A 23417-nucleotide genomic window follows, 5' to 3' on the forward strand; every position below is an offset into this window, starting at 1 on the left:
AATTATCCTTGACTCGACATTACCTCCCAAAGGCATAGGAACAACTACAAATGGCTGCTGGCTGGGGATGGGAGAATTGTAACATAATTAATGTTTTCATTGGAAGAAAAAATACTCTGGAATGTTCTCTTAACATGATTTCTGAATGCTGAAATGCTTCAGTACAACTGGGATGCCTGATACAAGCACTGGCTTTCAGTTGGCTGTGCTCTTTTCCAGAACTGAAACAATCTGTAATGCTGAAATGTTTCTTCAGCAAGGGAGTTTTAGTGGGTGCCCCTTTACCTCGAGCCTGAATAAGTAAAGCAGGCAGGCCAACCCTTGGCTGCTGGCCATTTCCATGCCTCTGGCTATGTAGGAGCAGGGCTGCTGTTGAGCGGTGCATGCCCGTGGCTCGTGCTGCAGCCCCAGAGCACAGGGAAACTGTGGGTTGGGTGATCAATCTAACATGCTATTAGGAGCAGCATTAAGATGTGATGACTTTGCATGCTTGCCTGTATGTCTTACTGTGGGCAGGAAGTAATCTCCTGGAAAGGCACTTTAAATCTTATGAACAGGCATCAGGTACTATGGTCCTATTTTAATACAGGGCATTTTAGGGTATACTGGTGTGGAGGCTCAGGGCTGGGCTGTAATCCTTCTGAAGGAAAGATGAGCCCAGAGCCTGCCATCTCTGCTGGGACAGGTGTTTATCAAGGAGGCACCTATTTGTTTAAGAACTGTATCCCAGAATATTAAATTTGGTACTGATTGAAATATAATGCTGACTCCTGAATATGACTGCTTGTTAAAACTTGTTAAAGTAAACATGCCAGCAAGGCAGTCAGGTACTGAAGCAACTTGAGCAAGAGGCTGTTCTGCCTCTTGCTAGGAGAAGCAGCCTCATTCAGCTTGCAGCAAAACATGCTCCCTGCTTTGGTTCTGACTCTTTGCAATGGCTGCTGTTACTTAGCCAGTTTTCCACTCCTTAGAGCTAAAGCTGGTAGTATGGGACTTGCTAACCAGAGGTGGGGTGTTCTTATTGCCTTTCCCACAGATGTGAGGCCGCTCTTCTATTTCTTATTGGCATTGCAACAGCTCATGCCAATGTTTGCTGCTGAGTTAATGGAGGTCTTAAAAGCTTGAGCAGAAAAAAAAAAAAAAGAAAAAGCTTTGGCACCACATAACGTTCTTCCTAGTTCAGCTGATCACAGCCCTTGGTGCTTTTCCACCAGCGCAACAATAGGGACAGGAGGCTGACAGCCCAGGAGTCCTGTGTTATCTACATCATGCCTGCACATCCCTGGTGTAAAGATAAGGACCGGGTAAGCTATATAGTCATTCCCCTGTTACCATCTATTAATTAAAATCTAGGGGAAAAAAACATAAGAGGTGGACTGAATGCTCTGATTTAGACAGCTGTCAAAGCACAATCCCTTTTCTTTGAAAGAAGCAAAGTTCCCACACAGCTCTGGTTGACTGTGTTACTGCTCTGTGGGAATGGAGATTACCAATAGATTGCAATAGCTCGTAGCACTGCTGTGCATTTCCCAGCCAAACGCTGTAGTTAGTGCTCTTTTCATGGCTTGGCACTCAACAGCTTGAACGTGTCAGAATTAATGAGCAGGAGAATGAAGCTGTAGTGAGTTGGAAGCACAGAGAAGAAGATGTAAAGGAAGTGGAGATGAGTGTTTGAGTCACAGCTTAAAGCTCTGAAGATTTAGAGCACTATTATCTTGTCACATCATTCAGCTGCTTTATAACAACCCAGCCAGCACCCTTTTGTATCTGTTGGTGTCACGTCACACTGTCCTCCTGGGGTCTTCTGCCCTCTCCCATGGAGGTATCTCAGATGCTTCCTGCAGTCCCAGATAAGTACTCTGGCTTGGATGGGGACTCAATTGAGTTGTGAGCTACTTCAACAGATGCTGTTAAGGCATAGCTAAAACATCAGGAGCAGCTGCTCTGTGAACGCACAGTGGGGCAGTGATAGATCTTTGGTAGGAAGCAACAATATAAATATTGCTGTCCTAACAAAGTAAGGCTCTTTTTGCACGTACCCTCTGCAGCTTCCCCTGTGGGTTGGAAGACTGTGGGAGATGGTATCTCTGAAATGGGGAAGGTTCTGGGTCTTGGGGGAGGGTGTGCAGAGGTGGAAAAGAGGTAATGAAAAGGAAGAAATGGGGCTGGAATGACATTTTTAGGCAGTGGTGGGCGATGAGCAAACAGAAGGAGAGATTTTAGGCTCTCATTGGTAATACCATGGCATCCATAAGACATCATCTAAAAAGGGAATACAAAGCAAATGGATCCAAGGGATAGCTGATGAGCCAAGCCTCTAAAAAGTATGCTTGTGGGAATTTGCTAATGCTCAGGAGAGAAATAGCTTGAGCCTTTGGGGCTGGTGCAAGCCCTCAGACCTCTGATTGGCATTATCTGATGCACTATCTGAGTGGAGGGGCACTGGTCTGGGTTGGGTTATTTCATCATCCTGTTGGAAACGTTGCTGTTAGGAAATAGGGGAAGGTTTTAAAAATGTATTTTAAGCTTTGTTTAAAGTTCAGCTTGGAAATTCTGGTTTCATCGCTGTGATGAGCAGTTTCCATCTTGCTGAGGTTTCCAGGCGTTTGATATTCCTAGCGTGCTGCCAGACGTGTGATTTAGCTTTTCTGACCTTCTCAAAACATTGTGACTCAAATGCATATCTCAGAGCCTTATTTACAGACAGCAGCAATTTGTACTACGCTACTTCAGAAGTATAGACAGTATTTTGCTGGGAGTATACAGCTGCAAGTGGTGAGAGGTGACAGAAACCTTCACTTGCGATGCTGTACCTGGGTGTGTAGCTGGCCGCTTGTGATGCCTGAAGTTGGTGAGACTGGTGGTTAGAACCTTAGGTCTATTTTAATCGGAATGTGGAAAAGTTTGTGCCTTAGCTCTGCCTCTGTTGGTCAGGAGCATGCCTGATCTCAGAGAGGTGACTGTTCCCATGTTGTACTGCCCTGGGCTCAGCTATCACTGCTTCTTCACCATTCACAGAATGTGAATTCCATTGCTTTGCTTAATTTTATGCTGCTCTTCTACATGCAGCAGCCCCCAAATTCATCTTTTGTTTATGTGTGTCCTTTTGCTCGGCAGTTTTCCTTGCACTTCTAGACACGCTGGCCACAGGCACAGCTCTGCAGATCTGAATGGCACAATGCATCCCAGGGACAGCTGTACTAGGAGGGAGGAGGCAGGAAACCCAGATGAGGCCCTAGGGATCCCATTAGTTCCTGCAGCAAATTTTGCATGCTGGAGCTGTGAAGGGGTTTTATGCATAGCAGGGTGAGAAAGGTAGCATGGGAATATTTTGATACTTGTTACATAAAGGAAAAAAAAAAACAGTCTATTCTGTACTCTAATTTCAGAGCTAACTTCTGCTGCTTTAATTAGGCTTCTCAATCAAAATTGTCCTGCCAGAAAGATGCAACCAGTCAATTAGTTATACATAGCAAAGTCATATATGATACTTCTCTTATCTCTGATGTTGTTATTCATGAATTAAAGCGTCCCACGGTGTGGAATTGTAAGTGCAAGTGTCCTGCTGTGTAAATGGGCTTCTGCATAGCTCCATGCTGATCTGTCTGCTTGACTAAGCTGTATGGGAAGCCGACAGTACAAGCTACCTTTTGGAGCTAGACAGGCAAACAGCACTTGGAGCTGGACAAAAAGGGCTGTAAGATGGTTTGATATTTTTAGGAAGCATAACTAATTTTTCTCTATGTGAACAGCTCTCTTTAAAAAAAAAAAAAAAAAAAAAAGCCTTCCTTTTAAATTGGAGAATGTATTGGTGCCCCCAGGTGTGTTCTTCTATAGAAAGACCTCCACCTTGAGATCATCTCTGCAAGTAGAAGAGTTGAACTCTCCTGGCTTGGGTTTAGCACTACCTTGGGTGCAGTGAAAGAGCTAATGCAGATGTGGGGAGTGGAAAGGTACAGCTTTGTCAGCCTAAGAAACTGCATGCAGGAGATCTGAAGTCCTGGCAAAACTTGCTGTGAGCGGCAGCGGAAATGCTCACTTCTTTTCCAAGGATGTTGTGCACTTTATAGCTTTCATAAATACAGTTACTTACAAAGTGCTTCAGCTTTCCTTTTCGAAAAGGCATTGCATGTGTGCTCCTTTTTCTTATTTTCACAAGCAGACCTTTTCTGATAGCCACGTATCCTTATTCTTTCAAACAGAATATAAAATCCTATGTTTGTTTTTCCATCATTTTAAAAATACTTAGCTCCATTACAATTTCCACATATACATATCCTCAGAATATTGGAGTGCTTTCTTCTCTTATTCTTTTAGCTCTGATGATAATGAAACTAGCTCTAAACTTGTGCAGATTGTCTTAAAAATTAAGCCTGAGTTCTGCCCTGTTGGTTCCCACTTCCGTGCTCATGTTATGTACATTTTAACCAACTTGCCAAGCCACTTCTCAAGGTTTTCAGGCTGAACACCAAAATGTGCCTCTTTTTCAGCTACTTGGTTTGAAAGTCCCTTTCAGCAGAAGTACGATCAAAGGCACATTTGTCCAGCCCTTTAGACTTCTAAGAAATGGAACAAGTGAAGCCTGCAGGACGTACTTACATGGTCATTATAAACTCCTCAGAAGGCTCTTATCTATATTCACAATTAACCAAGAGCTACAGATGCTGAAGCCTGAGGTTTTCCCTTTCTGCCCTAGTAACATAAGCTGTGTGCATGTCTTCTACACCATGTTTGCCAGCAGCAGAGTAATTCCTCCTTTCCAGATACAGCCCCCACCCATTTAGCAGGACATTAGTTTCCACACTGGGCATTCTCTCCAAGATGTCTCATCAGTATACTGCTATTTTTTTCCATTTGCTTTTTAACAGAGCCCCAACCTTGCTTCTTCATTTATCAGTTTCTCTTTCAAATTAGGGCAATATTAAAATGCCTCCTCTAGTGGGGTATATTAAACTTCCTGTGGTTGAGAGCCCTGTAGGCAGTGAGCAAGAACTGATCTGTAAATCTCTTCTAAATGCAAGTATGTTACTGAATTCGCTCCTCTTAGGCACGGGTTCCTCTTTGTGGATCTTGGCATGCCAGTGAGTTGATGCATCCTAAGCTGATCTCATCCCCATTTTTCTCCTGTTTGAAAAATAATTGGAGACATTTTGTTTCAACCCCTCTTCAGGACCTCAAATGCAATACGCAGTTATCAGTATTTGTTGTTTTAAATTAGATGTTTGAGCAACTAAAATTTAAGCTTTCGACCCTCGATGGTTTTTCGTTAGCTCACCCAACAGATACCAGCTGCCATCAAACTTAGAGTAGTACTCGAAGTTTATTTTGTGCCTTTCAAATCATTCTTTCTGAACTACTTTAAGGATCGCCTTCAGCTTTCATCTTTTATATGGATGTTCAGTACTGCAATAAATACAGATTCTGAAGAAGTTGGTGAGCTCTTTGTTGAGGAAGGTGAGTTTAATTAAAAACCTAGAGAAATGCCTGTATCGTAGAACTGTAAAAAGAGTAGAACTATATTTATACAGAAGGGATGAATAAAATGACACAGTAAAGGTTATGTAAAATAACGTTTAGCTTAAAGACAGCAAATGGCATCTAATTACCATTTTTTGTAATACAAATTATGGGGATGTGTTTTGAAATTCAAAGGAAAAAAAGCAATACAATGAAAGCCTTTCAAAAAGCCTAATTAATGCTTGTCTCGTTAAGTTTCGTGTCCCTGAAGGAGGACTGAGATATCTGGAGGGGCTTTGGAATTGGGTGCAATCGAATATCGATATTTACCCTCAGGCAAACACTGGGGCTTACTGAACAAACCACCGTGGATGGGATGAGGTCAAATCATCTGGTAGGAGATGTGGGGTCGTTTCCTTGGAAGCGGCTGGTGAAGGTGGCAGGGCTGAAGGCTGGATCGTGCAGCTTGCTCTTGAGAGAGAACCATAGTAAAATGGGCAATGAGGTGAACAGATCCCTTTTTATTTCTATTTTAAGTGGACCCTTTTGTTGTCACGGCAGTGTTCAGGAGCTTCAGTGGGAGGAGGTGTTGGTCCACGTTCCCCAGCACAAAATACAGAATCACAATAAAAGCTGTGGTGAATTCTCTTAGTTGTACATAATTAAATATCAACTGTGTTACTCTTTTTGTTAGCTTCTAATTAAGGCTGAGCAGAAGTTGTGGATGTAGAAATGACTTGATGAAAATTACGGCTTCCCTGCAGTGTTTCATTTGGGATAACTTTGCTTTCCCCAGGTGTCTTCATAGTTGATATTACTGTAAGGTAAACACGAGGGATGACTTCATTCTGGAGGAAACGACCAAACAAGATGCAGGCAGCTAGAAACAGGCAGAGTTAGGTAGAGGGGGACAGTCTGTCAGAGGGCTGCTCTGTGCGTCATGTAGTATAATTCAGGAGGATTTTCTGGCAGCCTGCTAGGAGACTTCACCAACTCTGTGTATTCCTTCTGTTACTTTGAAAAAAACCTTTTATGTGCTACATTTTCTGTAGAGCTTGCTGAGCCCTCTCCTTCAAACTCAGAGAAGCCCTGGAGGGGGTCAGTTTTGGCGTTGTTTGCTTTCTTTTTTATATCTGTTAGTTTTATTAGTAACCGTTTCCATTAGTTTATTGTCGTAGTCATATTTGATCTTATCCAGGCATTTCTATGCAGACATTTCCAGTGCTTATTCCTATGCAAAATATACACAGATCCCGGGATATCCTGGGTCTTCATAGTTTATTGTAGCAAGAGCAAAACTCTGGAACATTTTTATTAAGTCATTTCCTTCCTGCTTGTTTCTTCCTCACTAATGCATCACCAGCATCCACTGAAAGCAGTGCTGGTCCAGCAGCCAAATGCGGCTCTTTAAAAAGCAGTACCATTCTGATCCTTACCCATTTGTCTACCTCTGATTGTATATATGTATAATGCACTGAGAAGGGGTCTTATGCCAAGGGGAGGAATGGCAAAGACCTTGGGTTTTTTGTATCCCACCCAGCATGGCTGAGAAAAAACAGTGTTGAATATCTGCCTCTCTCTGCTTTGTCACACTTGGTAGTGAGTGATGGCTTTCCTTGTGCCTCAGCTCCTGTGACCCTGCAATTGGCCCTCATTTAAGATGGAGTTAAAGGAATTTCAAGAGCAAAAACCTCACAAGGTTGCTACCAGGAAGGAGGAGCCCTGAAATCAAAATGCCTGTTGCTTAGTGTACATTGGACACACAAAGTAGGGCTGCCTCTAGGTTAATGCCCTGGCCATGCAAGGGGACCTTAGGAACGGCGCATCCCACAACCATTGCTGTGTGCTTCTGCCTCCAGGTCAGTGCATCCTACACCACAGGACCCATGGCAATGGGAAGTGCTATTTTAGTGAAACATGGTGCAAATCCAGATAAGAAATTGATTTTATTGGAGGCCTGAAAAAAGCTCAAGTACTGAAGCACCGTGAACAGCATTTACCCTCAGTACTCCAGATGAGACCTACAGCCTGGGAACTTCAGCGCACTGTGGTTTTGTGTTACATCCAGTATGTGCATTTTTGACACTGGAATCGTCAAGCTCAGAGAGGGAGACGGCAGGAAAAAAAAACAAGGAAGATCAAAGTAAGGGTGCAGTCTGGCTCTACATTTGCCAGCTCACACTAATATACCAGTAATTCAGGCGCTCGTAAAAGCACACATTTATGGGCACTGTACTTTAAAGGCCATTCCCAAATGGGCAGCCCAGAAGATATGGATGGAGCAGATGCAAACTTCAGTGCACACACAGCACATTGCTGATTGTGCTGTGTTTGCTACAAACCTGTGCTCATACCATGAGAAAGATGCAGTTGCATGCCAACTCCAGCCACAGGATGCAAAAGTATTGTCTTCTGCTTCTGTGGATGTTTTCATTTTTTATTATTGAAATCCAGTTTTAGGAGCACTATATGATATAAATCATGCTGGAAGAAGAAACGTTAATGTGGGTTTTTTTCCCTATCTCTGCTTGAATGTTGCATCTTTCATTGTCCCAGTATAAAAGTACTCCTTTGTTCATGCAGCATGAAGTGGCAAAGTAGCACTGTGGAGTTCAGTGAGGGGATCTGTTGAGAAAGCAGAGAATATTGGGTTGAACACCTCCTTGTATGGGTGCCACTGTTGTCAGAAACTGGAAGCACAATTGTCTGAGAGTGGAGAAATCTGTTGTTGTTCCAGCTGTTAAATAAATCCCCTCTGTGCCACATCCTGCAGCGGAGCCTGCTGCGTCTTCCTGCATCATTCATGGTGTGTCTGAAAGGGTAGAATAATGCAATATGCTCCTTCTGTTTAGTTAAACGTACACATGCTTTTCATCATTATTTTATAAGATGCACACTATGAGACAGAAGTCCTGGAAATGACTCTATTTCTGCTGCAGCTTAATTTTCTGAGCACTCCCACAACACCGAACACAAGTTAGGATGGGTACTTTACTTACCCCCACTGCCAGAAAGACCCCAAGGACACAGTTCTTTGCCTGAGGCTTTTCTGAGCTGAGAAACAGTGATTTGAATAAAACAGCCTAAAAGCAGAAGTGAGGCAATGAATTCTGCCTGCAGGGCTGGGCAATGAGGGACTCCAGGTCCTGCAGAACAGTTGGTACATGCCTCAACTGAGGATGTCAATATTGTTTTCAATTAAACTTTCCAGTTCCCCCCGCCCCCGTTTCCCTTCCTTTGCATATAGTGCAGAGAGAAAAGGAGCGGCTCCTCTCTGAGCCTCGAGCTCTTGAGTTTCACCCACTGGGTCCACTGGGATAAAAGAATGGAAAAGGAAAACTTCTTCCTCTGGCAGGACTTGCCCCAGTTCTCACCACACTGTAGCATCTCCTTCAAAACAGTAAGTCTAGCCACGCTGAATACTGGAAATGCAAACTTGGATATCAAGTTCTTTTCCCCTGTCCTGTTCTAATCTGAAGAACTGTGGCTCCAACAAATGCGGTGGTGATACTATGTTGATATTTCTGATCAACAGCATCATGTAAAATGAGAGTTTTTTGCACATTTACAAGTGGGATTTAGGAATCAAAGAACTCCTTGTCCTGGGCATCCCTGTTGCCCCTTCATATTTATCACAGTATGTATCTTACAATATACCCTAGGTTGTGAGCACCACCCATACTACTTTTTCATTTGTCATTGCCAGACAAAATTTAGTGGCTTCTGGGATGATCAATGATTGCATTGTGTGGAATTATAGAAATAAAGCTAAGTCCCAGCCGTCACGTCTGAAGTATGAATAAGTGCAAAGGAGCCCATCAACTTTAATTGTAGTGTAACTCCCTTTATCTCCTTTGATTGCAGTATAATATTTTATTGAGAAATCTTATGAAACCCGCATTACAGATAGATGGACACACATCTGTTTTCAGTGTTATTTACCACTAGTTTTTACAGTCAGAGAATAAGCTTTCCTCCTGAGATCATGCTTCCCAGAGAGTTTTCTAACACATGCTTTATGCAGAGGGATAGATGAGAAAATCACTTCTCTCTATCTTCTATGACTCAGTTGCTCGCTTTGGGATTGACTTCATGGTGTACTTCCCACGTACATAGCTTTCATCTCCGGGGCACTCATAAATGTATCTCTTTGAAGTTGCTAACATCTTCCAATCTCACAGAGCTCGTGCTGCTCCACACTCACCCTCCAACACATTTATGGAGGATTTGAAGCCTAATGAGATGATACTCGCACCTGATTATAAGGGTCTTATTGGCATCTAGATCTCTGCTGTCATTAGCTATTATTGCAATATTGTTTACCGTCAGGCACAATAAAAGTATCAGCAAAGAGTATAATGAGCAGTACAGAAGGGCAGTGTCTGCATGTGCCTTCACCTGAGCTGCACAGCCCTGGTTAGTGAGCTGCTGTGCATCTGTGTCTGTTATCTTTATGTAAAGTGGTTCTGTGTAAATGTGTAGCTACACCAGTAGTGATGTAGTTGCATGTATCTACTTGCAAGTATACACATATATAACTTGGGGGTGTCAGAGGGTAACTTCAGGGAGCTGTGGCTTTTTGTAGGCTCATTAAAAGCCTCTCCTCCTGTGCTCCCATGCACACTGCCAGGGCTGCAGCCATTTGTCTTACAGAACAATTTCCGGCAGACATAAATGGATCCTTGTTTTGCTCGAGTGATGCTAAATTACCTGTGCTGTTAACCTGGCCGTATTAAGAGGCCGAGTACGAGCGTGCATGGCACATGCCGGCAGCGGTGCCTTTCTGGTCTTGGGGGACTGATATCAGAAACGATGTAGTACTTATACTGCGTCTGTATCAGAGGGGTATGAGGGAGTGTTGGCTGCTGATAAGCAGCTCCTTGGTGCCCGTGTGGATTGCAGAGATAGGTGGTGTCTCTGCAGCTACAGCTGACCCTCTTGTGCGAAGGAAAATACGCTGCATAAGATTGCCATCGACTACACATGTGAAATAGAAAGATGAGTTAGCTGCTAGCTATCAGTCAGATTTAAGCAGTGATACTGCACTTCCTATGAGTGTAAGTGGCAGATCTCCAGGGTAGCAGTGAGGTTCCTCGGGTGGTGCTGGAGCTGTGAATGGAGCCCAGCAGGAGTTTGGCCCCAACCGGATGCAGCCATGGAGGGCCAGCTGGCTGGAGCTGATTCCGGGAGGAAACTCCCGCTCTTCAGCTGTTGGCATACAGTGATGAATCTGTTAAAATACATCGTGAAACTGCATTGAGCAGGATTATTTATGGGAAGGATGCCCTGTCTTTCAGAATTACAAGAGGCAGTAGAAAGAACAGTAAACTCAGATAATTGCTGTCTTTGGAGCTCGCTCAACTTGTGGTGTCAGCTGAACAGCTAAGCCTTTGCTGTGAAGGTTGTATGAAAACAGTACAGGTGGAACCTCTAATTTCTCCCTACAGAATGTCTGCACTTGATGAACTGATGATCTGCTAAGATGTGTTGGAAAACACGTGTTCGTGGCAGAGCGCTGTGATGCTGTTGGATTTTTGATTCCAAAATATAAACTGTATTTCATTCATTGTTTCCACATTTGCTAATCTTTTTAAAAATTCTTTTTTTAGTATGAAATTACCCATGGTTTTGCCATTCATGACCAACCAAGTTGCCTTATTTACCTACCAGTCCTTCACTGTACTGTATAAAAAACAGCCTGAAATGGTCAGGCTAGCTGAAATTACCTGCACTTCTTCACATCTATGGAAGGAGCTCCTTTACAAGCCTATGCTTTCATGCTCCCACTAAATTTACTGAGACTGTGCACTTTCTGGTGACTTGATATCAACCTTCATCAGCAAATACAACAGGAGAGCTTCCTTACCAGTGTCCCCCACCACTCTGTTAAATAAAATTTGTTTCTTCCTCTTTTATCAGAGCTCATCTGAAAACAAGTAAATGACTTAATGTATGAGAAGAAAAACAAAAATTGGGATCCCAACCATATTACCTGTTTCCTCCGCTTTTCAGAGTGGAAAGTGAAAAACTGTATTTTATGGAAGGGTCTCATACTAAGAGCTATAAATCATACTTTCCAATCTGTCTAATTCTAAAACAAAAAGCATTTCTCAAAAATGAACTTCTGTCTTGAAAACTACACTCCAAAAAGAAATTTCTGATAAATTCACTTTGTTCTGCATTGCAATTTGAGAAGAAAAATTGTGATTTGCACTTGTAAGATTTTACTTCCCGTGACTGTTTATATGGGTAAAACCACAATAACCAGACTGTGAACTGAAAGACTAGAAAATAAAAGCAAAATAATTTATTGGATTTTATTCATGAGAATGTATCTAAATATTTTATTGAAAGTATTTTCTCACTATTTTTCCCTGTAGTGAAATGAGATATGAAGATGGAATTTATTGCAATTACTCTTTGAAAGAAAATACGACTGCAAAGGTCTTGAGAGTAGTTTTGTTTACTTGAACATTTCCTCTAAGAAGAAACTCTTTAATAGTAGGGCTGTGTATGAAAGCGTTTATAGTTAATACAATGTCTCAGCTGCTTCTAACACGAAAATCTGGACCATTTTGGTTTCTTTGCATCACCTTCACATGATACTGTTTTCTTTTAGCATAATGCAATGTTAATCTTTTTTATTTGATTTTGCAGTGGGATTCTTACTTCAGGAGTATATGGTGTAGTATGCAGTGTGTAATAATGAGTTCTTGAAACTTATCAGAAATGTGGCTATGAAAACTGAAAAAAAAATATTTGAAAGCTCCAAAAACTGTAATAATACCTGTGGACACCTATAAGGTCAATGAGAAGTTTGTCATAGAATCACAGAATTCTATAGAATTCATTTGAGTTGGAAGAGTCCTTTAAAGGCCATCTGGTCCAACTCTCTGCAGTGATCAGGGACACCCCCAGCTCCATCAGGTGCTTAGAGCCTCATCCAGCCTGACCCTGAATGTCTCCAAGGATGGGACATCCACCACCTCTCTGGGCAACTTCTAACTGTGCCTCACCACCCTTACTGTAAAAATCTTCTTCCTTATATCCAAACTTCTTGTCACATTCATTGAAAGTAGAATGAAGCGTTAATGATTTGTTCTGCCTCTCAAACGTGATAATGTGCTAAAAACATCCCCAAATCACTCATTGTTATTGGCCACGCATCAAGAGTGATGTATCCCAGTTGATAAACCCAGCCCCTAATTTGTTGCCTGCTTTCAGCCTGACTTCTCCCCAGCTCAGTGGCATGATTGGTTTTAGACAATCTTCCCATAGCCCACGTACAGTAGAGATAAAATTTAGCTAGATGCATATTTTGAATCGCTTCAATGCATGCTTAGTCCATTGTCTGGCAGATGAGTTTAACATTACTATTTTGAAGTGTGTACCCATTTTCATGTTTTCTCATGACGTAATTAGTTTCCTCTGCATTTCACAACAAATTTTCAAATTCTGAAATTTTGCTAATTACATTTTTCCCCTTGTCTTGTTTTTTTTTTTCTTTTTTTTTTTCTTTTTTTTTTTTTTCCAGCTCTCGTAAATGTGAAACTTTGGGCTATTGATCGGCAATGTTTTCAAACAATAATGATGAGGACAGGCCTCATCAAGCATACTGAGTATATGGAATTTTTAAAAAGGTATGGCGCTTGTTTTCTTTATAAGAAATACAGTGAAACTGTTGTCCTCATCTTTGACTTTTTTGTGAATGCAGTGTTTGATTTGTGTTCTTTCAATTTCTTTTTGTTTGCTGTTTAACCATCTGTAAGTGGTATCCTCCAGCCAAAGTTGGGTGATCACCAAGAGGGGTTGCATTGCTCTTTAGTTTCATTCCCATTGTGAGTTATTCATTTGCAAAGAGTGCCACAGCCATCATATAAATGAAGCTTTGCTATGAGTCATTCAAAGCTTCTCTATTGCAGAAAATGCCCATCAAATAAAAACCTCCCTGTGAAAACATCTGGTTGTAGAACCAAGTCCATTTTAAGTGTACTTTTGCATTTCTACAGGCAAAATGCAAGTTTCTAGTGAAGCAAAAGCTGTGGATTTCTGTAAAGTGTGGTTTAAATGAGCAGCAAGAAAAGCATAAACTTTCACTCTTTAATTTTGACCTCAGTCTCACAAACATCATTGTGTTAGTGCTACCATCACAAAGTATGGCAAATCCTCCTTACCAAAGCAGGGGCTGATATCCCAATAATTCAGATCTGTCATAGCAGTGAACAACTGCCTACATTTCGTATCAGCAAAGCAATACCAAATAGGAGCATAACATCACCGAATCCTAGAGAAAAAAAGTTGCCTGAGTCAGAGTGATGTTGTAATTCCATCGTTATTAAGTCATTACCGCAGCAGATTTGTCCCAGATCAGACCGTTCTCTGATGAATCACTCCCCTCCCAAGCAAAAGTGATGAGAGGTAATTTACCTGAGAGGAACATTCTTTTGCTGGAAGGTAGGAACTTGCACAAATTTCATCCAATTTGGGCTTCTTCTCCCCACCTCTCACCATGGGGAGGCTATACTTGATATCTCTTTTTCTAAAAAGGGAGGTAGTAAAAATCACTTACAGACGTTAAATAAACCTATGCAATACTTTAGCTGGATGCCACAAAATTGGGCAGTCCCACAGGGGCCAGGGTGGATGACCTCTGTTCCCATCATCTGCAGGGAAAGCTTTGAGGATAATTTAAAAGTAGTAAAAGATTGATAACAAAAACAAAATAGTAAAACTAAAACGATTGGTGATGCGGCCTGGATCTCTGATGAGGACAAGATATTGCCCCAGAGAGGACCAGGAGCTCCATGGAGAAGTTCTGCTGCTCAGGAGCAGCCATCAAAGCCCAGCTTTTTCCAGGTGTCTCAATTGTCTCAGTTTGTGGTTATTCACAGGTGTACTCAGGAGAGGAAACAAAAACCTGTTGCTGTGTGGGAACCGTTTAAAAAACCATGAATTCAAATGTTAACATGCAGTGGCCTTTCTTGTGTGCTGGTGAATGAAACAAAGAAAATGAAAGTAAGATCAGTTTTGGTTGTTATTTTGCTCTGGCTCTCTTTGGAAGAAGATGCTGTGCACGTAGTAAGTTCTTAAGCTTTGAGCTTTAATAGAGCTTTTCTAGATCATCAAGATCAATTTGGATGCATGTTGCACTGAGCCTGCCCAGCTTTAATTTTAGAGCTAATAGTGTAAGGAAACAACTGATGATTTTTCTCTTACTGTATCTTCTTGTTCACGACAGTGTGTCAAGAGTGTATTAATGCTGAAAGGCTAAAAAAAAAAGTTAAAGCAAATACATTTCAGAAAGGCCAAAAGCAAGCAAATATGTTTTCTTTAAATCTTGCTATTTCAGTTTTGGAAAATGTTTGTCATACAGAATGTTGCAGCATGGAACAGCAACTTTCCATTGCATTGTCCAGTTGTGCTCTATGCATCAATAGCTACTTCAAGCTCAACATAAATTCTTTTTTTAATTTAAACGAGGTACTAGATGCTCGTCTGTAAGGATGCTTCCCTTCTAAATGTTTAAGGAAAAAAGTACATTAAATCTTGAGAGCGAGGAAAATGTTGTCAATTGTTTACTGTATTTGTTCTTTTTTCCTTTCCTTTATTAATAAGTTAATGAAAATGTTCACCAAGAAACAAAGTCAAAATAAATATTTAAATGAAACCTATTCACAGAGAAGTGAGGGAGGCTGGAAAGCATTATCTTTGCTCTTAGCACTCTGAAAAAGTTGTCTTTCATAATCTTTTCATTAGTCACAGTAGCGTAACAGTCATTCTCATCAATAGAATGCTTTTGCCTGCAGACAAAACACAATAGAAATGCATCTGGTCGGGGTGAGATGGGATCCTTCCTATCTTCTCATTCATCTTACTGACAGTAGCCACAGCACATGCACAGGTGTCACCAGGGCTCCATTTGGTCTCTACAGAATACTACCTCTGTGGCCAGTGTTTGTCATCTGCTGTGGTTTTCTGTTGAAAGAACATATTGATGAAATGGATCTGCTATTATTTGCTTAGTTTCACTCTTTTATCTTCAGAGAATACATGGTCTAGTCCTTCCTTCCAAATGCTGTGGAAAACCATAAAATGTACGTTTCCTGGTTAAGAAATCCCAGTCTATCTTTCCAGTGGATACTGTGCTGGAAAACTGTCTCATCATCAGCTCCAAGGAGTGGTACATAGCTCTCATGGATTTACAAAGGTTGAAATAACTATTTGATGTACATAAAACAAAAACAGTCTGGAGCTAGGAGCAACTAAACATCCTCTTTTTCATAGTGTTTAGGATGAACTGGTCTCTTCATCCCGCTCTGGCGCTTGTAAAGTTAATGGATGATCCTTGAAGTGATCAAAAGATGCCCTAGTTCCATAGCAGTACCTGCTTCAAGTAGAGGAGAAATCCAGGCTGTTTTTTGATCACTGCATGTATGCCAAACACCAAATCGTAGCGCTGATTCCCTTTGAAACACAAATTTTCAGTAGCTCATTATGTAGCTGAATCCATGCTAGATTAAGCTAGCTCAAAGCACAGCTAATGTGCAGGCAATGGTAAAGAGTTAAATTATATCATCTAAAAAAATCCTGTAGATTTAGTAACAATTTATGGCTGAAAATGCTGAACATCTCATCTTCGATCTTTACCCAACTTAGTGCTTACTGTGTATCATTGAATATACTTGCCCTTACACGAACAAGAAGTAGCATTATTCTGCTGTGAAAATTGTAGCTATGCTAAATCCACCATCTCCATACATCTCACTGCAACATTCGTAGTGCTAAAGTTATAGTGATTTTCTTCTTAAGCCTGTAATGAAGAACAGTGTTTAAGCAAGATCAGAATATTTCAGTTAGGGGGAAAAAAAAGCATTTATACAATAAAATTGTTTAGGAAATATGATGGGAAAAGGGAGCAGGTGTAGTCATTTCCTGCTAAATCATAAAAGTTTCAAGTTTTCAAAGTTTTCAAAAAGGCCAGGATACCTTTTGAAGAGTAAACATTTTTTTTTTTTTTTTTTTTTTTTTTTTTTCCAAAAAACTGTCTAGATGTGCCATAAAAAAACCGCCTGTGTTCTGGTCCACCGTGTGAACTCTGCTTCATCCAAGATCCTGGAACAGATCAGGCAACAAATGATGAATATTGTATGTAGCCTTGGAGGAAGGATCTAACTTTAGATGCGGAAAATTAAAGGACATTACATGCTTACACTCACACAGCCTTGAATCTTGCTTAAACTTTATGTTAACGTCAGAAACTCTGATCCTGCTGAAAAAATCTCAGTCTTCAGCTTATAATGTTTTGTTGTAGTGCTTTGGCTTGATCTTGAGTCTCTCTTATAATCTCACTTAAGTCAAAAAAGTTTAAGTGGGAAGTTTTAATCTGATGAAGTATGTCAGAAATGTGACTTTATGCCCTCATGGTTTATTGACGTGGGGAGTCGTGCTGGTAAAGTTATTTGTGTAGAAACACAGATGTAACTGTTTCAATCCTGAAATCGGTGGCAGAGAAAGTTTTCCATTTCGTTTGAGTCATTTATAAACAAGAGGAAAGCAAATACAAAACTGTGTGGAGGTTTATTAAATGATTGCCTTTGGCGGATTGCCTGCAGTTTCATGCAAAACGTTTCACACAGTGCATCATAGGGTGAAATTATACTGGACAGAAGTGGGAGAGAAATTAAAAAAGTGAGGCAAAGGGAGGACAGGCTTTTGAAAAAGAGAGTTGGAAAGTGAATTAGTGGAATATGTGTACATCAGGATAGTTTCAAGTGACTGAATCTGTGAAACAGGCCTTGGCCTAAAGAAGGCAGTTTTTGTGGAGGACTGGAACATAGGCAAAGTGAACAGTGGGGATAGCTGAGAAAGAAGGGAAAATATTTCCAGAAGATAAATAAGTACATTTATTCTTAATGCAAATTCATGTGGAAGGACAGAAGTACTGGTTCAAACTGAGACCCCATCTAGACCAGCATCCTTTTCATCCCAAGATGGTGCCCAAGGCCAAAATGATGGGCCCATCCTGCTTGAGACAGGTGTGCAGTGTAGGACTTTGAAGACCAACTGTGTCATCTTCCAGTGACACTGCTCACCTTCTCTAAGATGTGGCCATCAGCCACTTCTAGGATGTGCTAGTTTTCCAGGACAATCCAAAGAATGTCACTTGCAGGAAGGAGTTGAACTGTTGTGTCAGGACCAGATTCCCTCTGACCTCAAAGGCATCAACAAGGCATTCACCCCAGCTGCCCAGACTGACACCAGCTCATCTTGTGATCTATGACCTGTGCAGTGCATAGTGTGACAGAAACCATAAGTCCAGGCAATGGTCTGCTGATGGAGCAGAAATTCTTGAAACATCCAGCTAGCATCTCCCAAGAGCTGAAGATGAAATGATGTGACTTAAAAGTCAGATTCCTCAACTGTGCCCCAAAGTGACCACAAATACTATGTGCTCATATTGCATGTGACATATTGCCCAGGAAAGAGTTAAAAACAGAATGAGGTAATTAATACATAATTAGACGGAGATTGCTTTCCAGCTCCTATCTGTGGAAAGCTCTGAATCTTTTTCTCTTCTGAAGTATTCACTGGTACTTTTCAGGCCTCTCTTGCCTGTTAGCATAACTCAGGCAAGGCAGATCGTATGCCAGACACAATTCCAGTCTGTTTTGCAGAGCTGTCAAGCACTTCCTTTCTCTCTCAAGATACACTGCTTCTTTTATCGCCTAACACTGCCTAAAATCCACAGGTCTGCTAAGAGAGGGAAGATTGAATGACTGATCTGCATTAGAGCACAGTGGTTATTTTAACTAGAAAATATAATCAGCTGGACTCCTTCCACATCCGGAGACAAGACTGGCTTTGAAGAGAGCACCTGGAAATGATGGGGCGCTCTTTCAGTGCAGACCTCCATCTAACAGCTGAGATCTTTAGCCACACTGATGCCACACTGAGGGTTAAAATTGTTCTTTTCCATGATTGATCAATGTGAGCAAAAGAGGAATCATTAAGATGGCAGAAAATCAAGTCAACTTTGAGTCCATTTAGTTCGGAATTCTTCATGGGCTTGTAGGACTCCTCAGTTATCCTTGGAATGAAGAATGAATTCATCCTTGTTTGCAGCAAATCAAAGAACTTCCCTAATATGGTTTGCCTTTCAGTGTGTTTTTTAAAGGTGAGACAAAAATACAGCTTAGCCCTTGACTCAGAAGGTGGTGTTGAACTCACGTGGGCTTCTAGTGGGAAAGGCTAAGCTGCGTTTTGGCTTTGGAAATGGCACCAAATCTTGCCTGTCTGTTGTTTTAAACTCAGTTGGGCTCAGGATTCTTGAGGGTGCCTTGAAGGAAGTTTGTGTGTGCAAGTGGCTGAGTGTAAGGGATGGGTTTTGCCGCACCATGGTGCGCGGGTGGGTGCTGAAGCAGAACTGAAATGATGTGCCGCAGTATCAAGCTGTCAGCTTTCAACAAGAAAAACAGTCTTTATGTTATCTTCTGGAAGCAAGGAAGGCAGGAGAGGAGATTTAAAAATAGTTTTGTAATGGCTGTTTTTTTTTAACATAGCCTCCATAATCCCATGGTGATGCTGTTAATGCTTGTGAAGTGGCTGGGACAGGCACTTTTTTTAAGAAGTGGAGAGTTAATATTGACCAATTATGGTTTTGATCTAAGGAAAATGTCTGTTGGAGGCAATGCACTGCAAGGGAAAGGGAGGAGGACTGAAGAGAAGGAAAAGGTATAGCATTCCTCATGATCCAAAGCAGGAGAAAGGGAGAGGAAAAACACTGTTTTATTTCAGCTCAAACAACCACAATAGCCCAACCAATGAAGGGAATTGAAGGTAACTCACCCCAGACCATGCTCAGGAGAATGCTGGTCTCCATGAGGCATGCTGCCCTTTCCTCTCACTATTGCTGCAGATTGACAAAAGCAGTGCTTGCACACAGCATATTTGGGTGCTTACCCAGCACCTGGTTGTGGGTTCAGCATCTGCTGCTAGGAATACCGTTCATACGGACTGATTTGCTCTGATGCTGCTCTGCATATGTTTACCATCAGTCAGAGAATTCTCACTTCAGACTTGTGGGGATTTTTCTGTTTCCACATGTGCCTGTTACAGCTTAGCAGGATTGTCATAAAGTAAAATGGCTTTTTCCATTAAACGTGCTTCCAGCTGAGGCAACTTCAGGTTGCGATCTGCAGTTCAGCAGTAAATAGTTTACTGTTGGTGAGGTGACGGGCAACAGGCAGTGAGTTTGCTCCTGATGTCCATTTGTGGGGCAGCTGAAGGCTTTGCTGAAATGTGGGGTTGACTTCTTTTGCAGGGAGACCAGACCAGGGAGTGCAGAGAGGGAAGAAGGATTTTGGAGTCCTTGAGTTTCTTTGCCTAGTCTTTTTTCTGGGAGAGGTAAAATCTAATTTGCTGGTAGGCTATGGAATATACTGTCATTACATTTCAAATGAAAACAAATCAAGATCCTGTCTCTGTTCTGCCACGTAAGGGCTTTCCTTCCCATTCCTCACCCCCCTGTAGCAGTGATTGTATGAGTAAATACCTTCAAAGATACGGTCATGATCTCAATTGACACAAGATCATATTTTGTTTGTGTTAGCCTTTAAAAAATAATGGCTTTTTTTTTTAAAAAAAAAGCCTTCTAAATTCCAAAATCACTTTTTTATGGCAGATGCTGTCTTTGATTTGTCATCAGTTACTGTTTCTTCCTATATGGGAATCATGTTTTACTTTTCTATGTATGTAACATCTGATCGGAAGTGCAGATCAGTCAGCCAGAAGTATTTTACTGGCAAACCAGATATTAGGATGGTTTCTTGCAGGTAGAAGGGACCACCGCCTGGTTCTGTATTGTTGCAGTGGTGCTTCAGAGCCATCAGGGTGCTTACATTTGACATTCTGGCTGTGTGGAGAAGAAGAAATCCTGTTGGTAATTTTGTGTCAGGGCAAAACCAATTCCTTCCTGCTCTCTAACCATCACTGCTATCAGGATTTGGAGGACAGGGGCTTTCTAAGCTCCCAGACAAACTGGGCTGAGCAAATGCGTTAAATGGTTCTCTGTGGCGAGTAGGAAATCAAGCTCCTTACAACTCAATACAGAACATTCAGAATAACTGGAGATTTGTTAAGGTATCACAGTTTGTTTAACATAATTCAATTCATCCTTACCCAGTTGACGTATTGTGATATTATGTGGATGTTTGTGGCTGTGTATACCAGGAAGATTATTTTCCTTTGCTTGCTAAAATGTACTAAAGAGTAGTCACCTTGAGATTTGGGGTTCATTCTGCAAATATTGAAGTAGATGAGTATATTTAAGATTATTCTGATCACGTGATAGTGTTGCTCAAAATGAGACTCCGCATGAGCTCCAGAACAAGAGCTGCAGCACATAGCTGTATGCTGGAAAGCCATGCGTGGCTCTATTGGAGTGTCCCTTACACCTGAGAAGATGAAAAGCAGCCCAGAATAACTACACAAGGTGCGTTTGGTTGTTATTTTGCAAATGCTATATGATGATAATCACAGAGTATCTCAAGTTGCAGTGAAACCATTAGGGTCACCAATATTTCTGACATTTGACCAGTTTAGTTGTGTTTGGTCAGTAACACTGATTTTAATGAATTATGCAACAGCTCAGAGGTGGAAGTGGAAAAGACAGTCAATGCGAAGCCAGCATTTTTTAAACGGGATGATAGTGTTCTTAGATAAAATGCATAACAGCTCAAATGGGTTCCAGATCGTAAAAGAGGATGGATGATAGAGCTGTGAGAAACAGGAGGCTCTTAGAAAAAGTAAGAAGTGTGGCCAGAGGTTAAGCAAGGATAGCAATAAGCCTGGTGTTATAACACTGGTAATTCTGAATTATTGAAAGAAGGTGAAAAAGATTATGATGGATTCTATAATTCATTTCAAAATCAAGTTTTAATGCTTCTCTAATAATTGCATGCTGCTCTAAAGTAATTAGTTCCAAAAAGTCCTATGCCCTGTGTTGTACCAGACAGCAGAGTAAGTGGTTTATTATCTGACTTTCTCAATTTACTTATCTGTTATTTATAAGTAACTGATACCCATTTAGAATAACTCATGCAAATATTGATATTGGTTTTAAAGCTTAGGAGTAATCACAGAGAAGTCAGTCCTAATGCCTTTATCCTGGCAAAATGCAATTGTCTTTACTCCTCTGTTTATCAAGTTGTACTGCTGTAGCTTGCTGGCAATATTGGAAATAGCAAGGGGTGAGTCCTTTGCCCATTGATTTCTCTCTTACGGCCGTGGGTGATTCTGTGTTCCTTGTCCATCACTCTGCCCTCTGCCTGCATGGCCTCATGTGACATCTGTCACCAATGGCTTGACTAGGATGGCTGAATTTTGTACATTTAAAAAATCCAGGTCCATTTCTTACCATTCTTTCTCAGAAGTGAGTTTCCCAAGGCACACCCAACACTCTCCATCTCAGGCCCCAAAGCCAGTTTTGGATCCCGTGGTTAGCATGCAGCCTTTTGATAATCACATACATTTCAGAGCTCATCCTCGTGTTTGACATCTCTCACAAAAAATGCTTATCCACCTATCCAGCTTGTTATCGCACCAGACAGTCTCCATTCCAGAGTTTATTTTCCTGCTCAAATTACAGATAGATGCCTTTGAAAGCATCTGACAGTCGTCTGCCCTCCAAGGAATTAACTGATATCCAGGAGAAGGATTTCAGTAGTTCCAGCTGTCTGCTTTAAAACGTTCTGGGGTTTGACCAGGCAAACTGGAACTGGCCTTTGTGGTCGTAGCTGCTCCATGTTGCCTTCTATGTGGGCAGAAATGCATCTGGAGGCTTCTTTTTGCCCTTCTGGTAATCAGATATTAATAGGTGTCCAGTCCCCTGTGAAAGATTGTTATCGTTAGTACTTATTTAAATGAGTGAGTAACCTAAACAATTTCTTGATAGGAAAATACAGGCTGAAGGTTAACTTCTGTATCTCTTTTTTCCTCCTACTGTAAGAAAAAATTTTCCCTCATGGAAACCTTCAGATGTAACAGATTTTTTTTATTACCTGCTTTTGGATGAAGCACTGTGGTCTGACATCACTACTCGGATGAATTAACTTGGGTTAATATTTTGTTCTCATTTGATCAAATGATGTAACTTTGGAGTTGCTTGCATGGTACCAAACAGTGTTATCAACTTGCAGCGTAAAACAATGGATATTGAAAAATGGGCTGTAAGTAACAGCCTGGATTTCCTTCAATTCATTATTCTGCAAGCATTGTGGCTTCAGAAATTAGTTTCAACTTATCTTTTTTCTTTTTTCATCCAAAGCAACAATGAATAGGCAGTGGACCACTGTTCTTCGCTGATCTTGCTTTATTAACAATGCAAACCCATCACAGAGAAATGTTCTTGCCAGCACTTGTATGCAAGCATTGTGTCTGGCCAGGGGCAATCATGCCTTTGGGTTATATTTGTCTGGAAACACCTTTGCCATGGGATTCTGCAGTGCAGCATTCAAGTGCATTCCAAATCGCGTTTCTGTCTTCCAGTCACTTTCTGTTTTGCCATGGTGGGACTGCCTAGCAAGTCATTAACAGGACTGGCCACAAAATGGCATCCAGTGCTGCACAAGTAGCTAATGACCAAGGGAAATCACTGGTCACTTGCTGGATACTGAGCATTTGCTGTAAAATCAACTTTTGCCTTTTTTATCCCAGTATAAGGGATAAGAACTCTGCATTTCTGGGCATACCTTTGTCCTGCAGCACTTCACACAGCTTCTGTTTTGGTATGTGCCAATACTTGCAGAACTGTTAATCTCCTTGAGTTGGTAGTTGGAAAGCCAATTGATGTCTCCAAGTGTTAGGGAGTTACCCATGGTCTCCAAAGAAACTATGTTTACATGCTTGCAAATGTTTAAAACTTGTTGAACTTTTGAGAAGGAAAACAGTAGACGAAGTGTCCT

General features: G+C 41.3%; 1 protein-coding gene across 2 annotated transcripts in view; it reads left to right on the forward strand.

Moving 5' to 3' along the window:
• The window catches only part of PRKG1 (protein kinase cGMP-dependent 1), a gene marked incomplete at both ends in the record, with an annotated part of 385856 nt that overhangs the window by 198647 nt on the left and 163792 nt on the right, over nucleotides 1–23417 (forward strand). For both annotated transcript variants that reach the window (XM_079535711.1, XM_079535712.1), the window contains one exon: nucleotides 12992–13097. In XM_079535711.1, the coding sequence (XP_079391837.1) occupies nucleotides 12992–13097 (106 nt within the window). The remainder of the gene's footprint in view (nucleotides 1–12991; nucleotides 13098–23417) is intronic.

This window comes from Tetrao urogallus (assembly GCF_951394365.1).
Source record: "Tetrao urogallus genome assembly, chromosome: 5".
Classification (NCBI taxonomy): Eukaryota; Metazoa; Chordata; class Aves; order Galliformes; family Phasianidae; genus Tetrao; species Tetrao urogallus.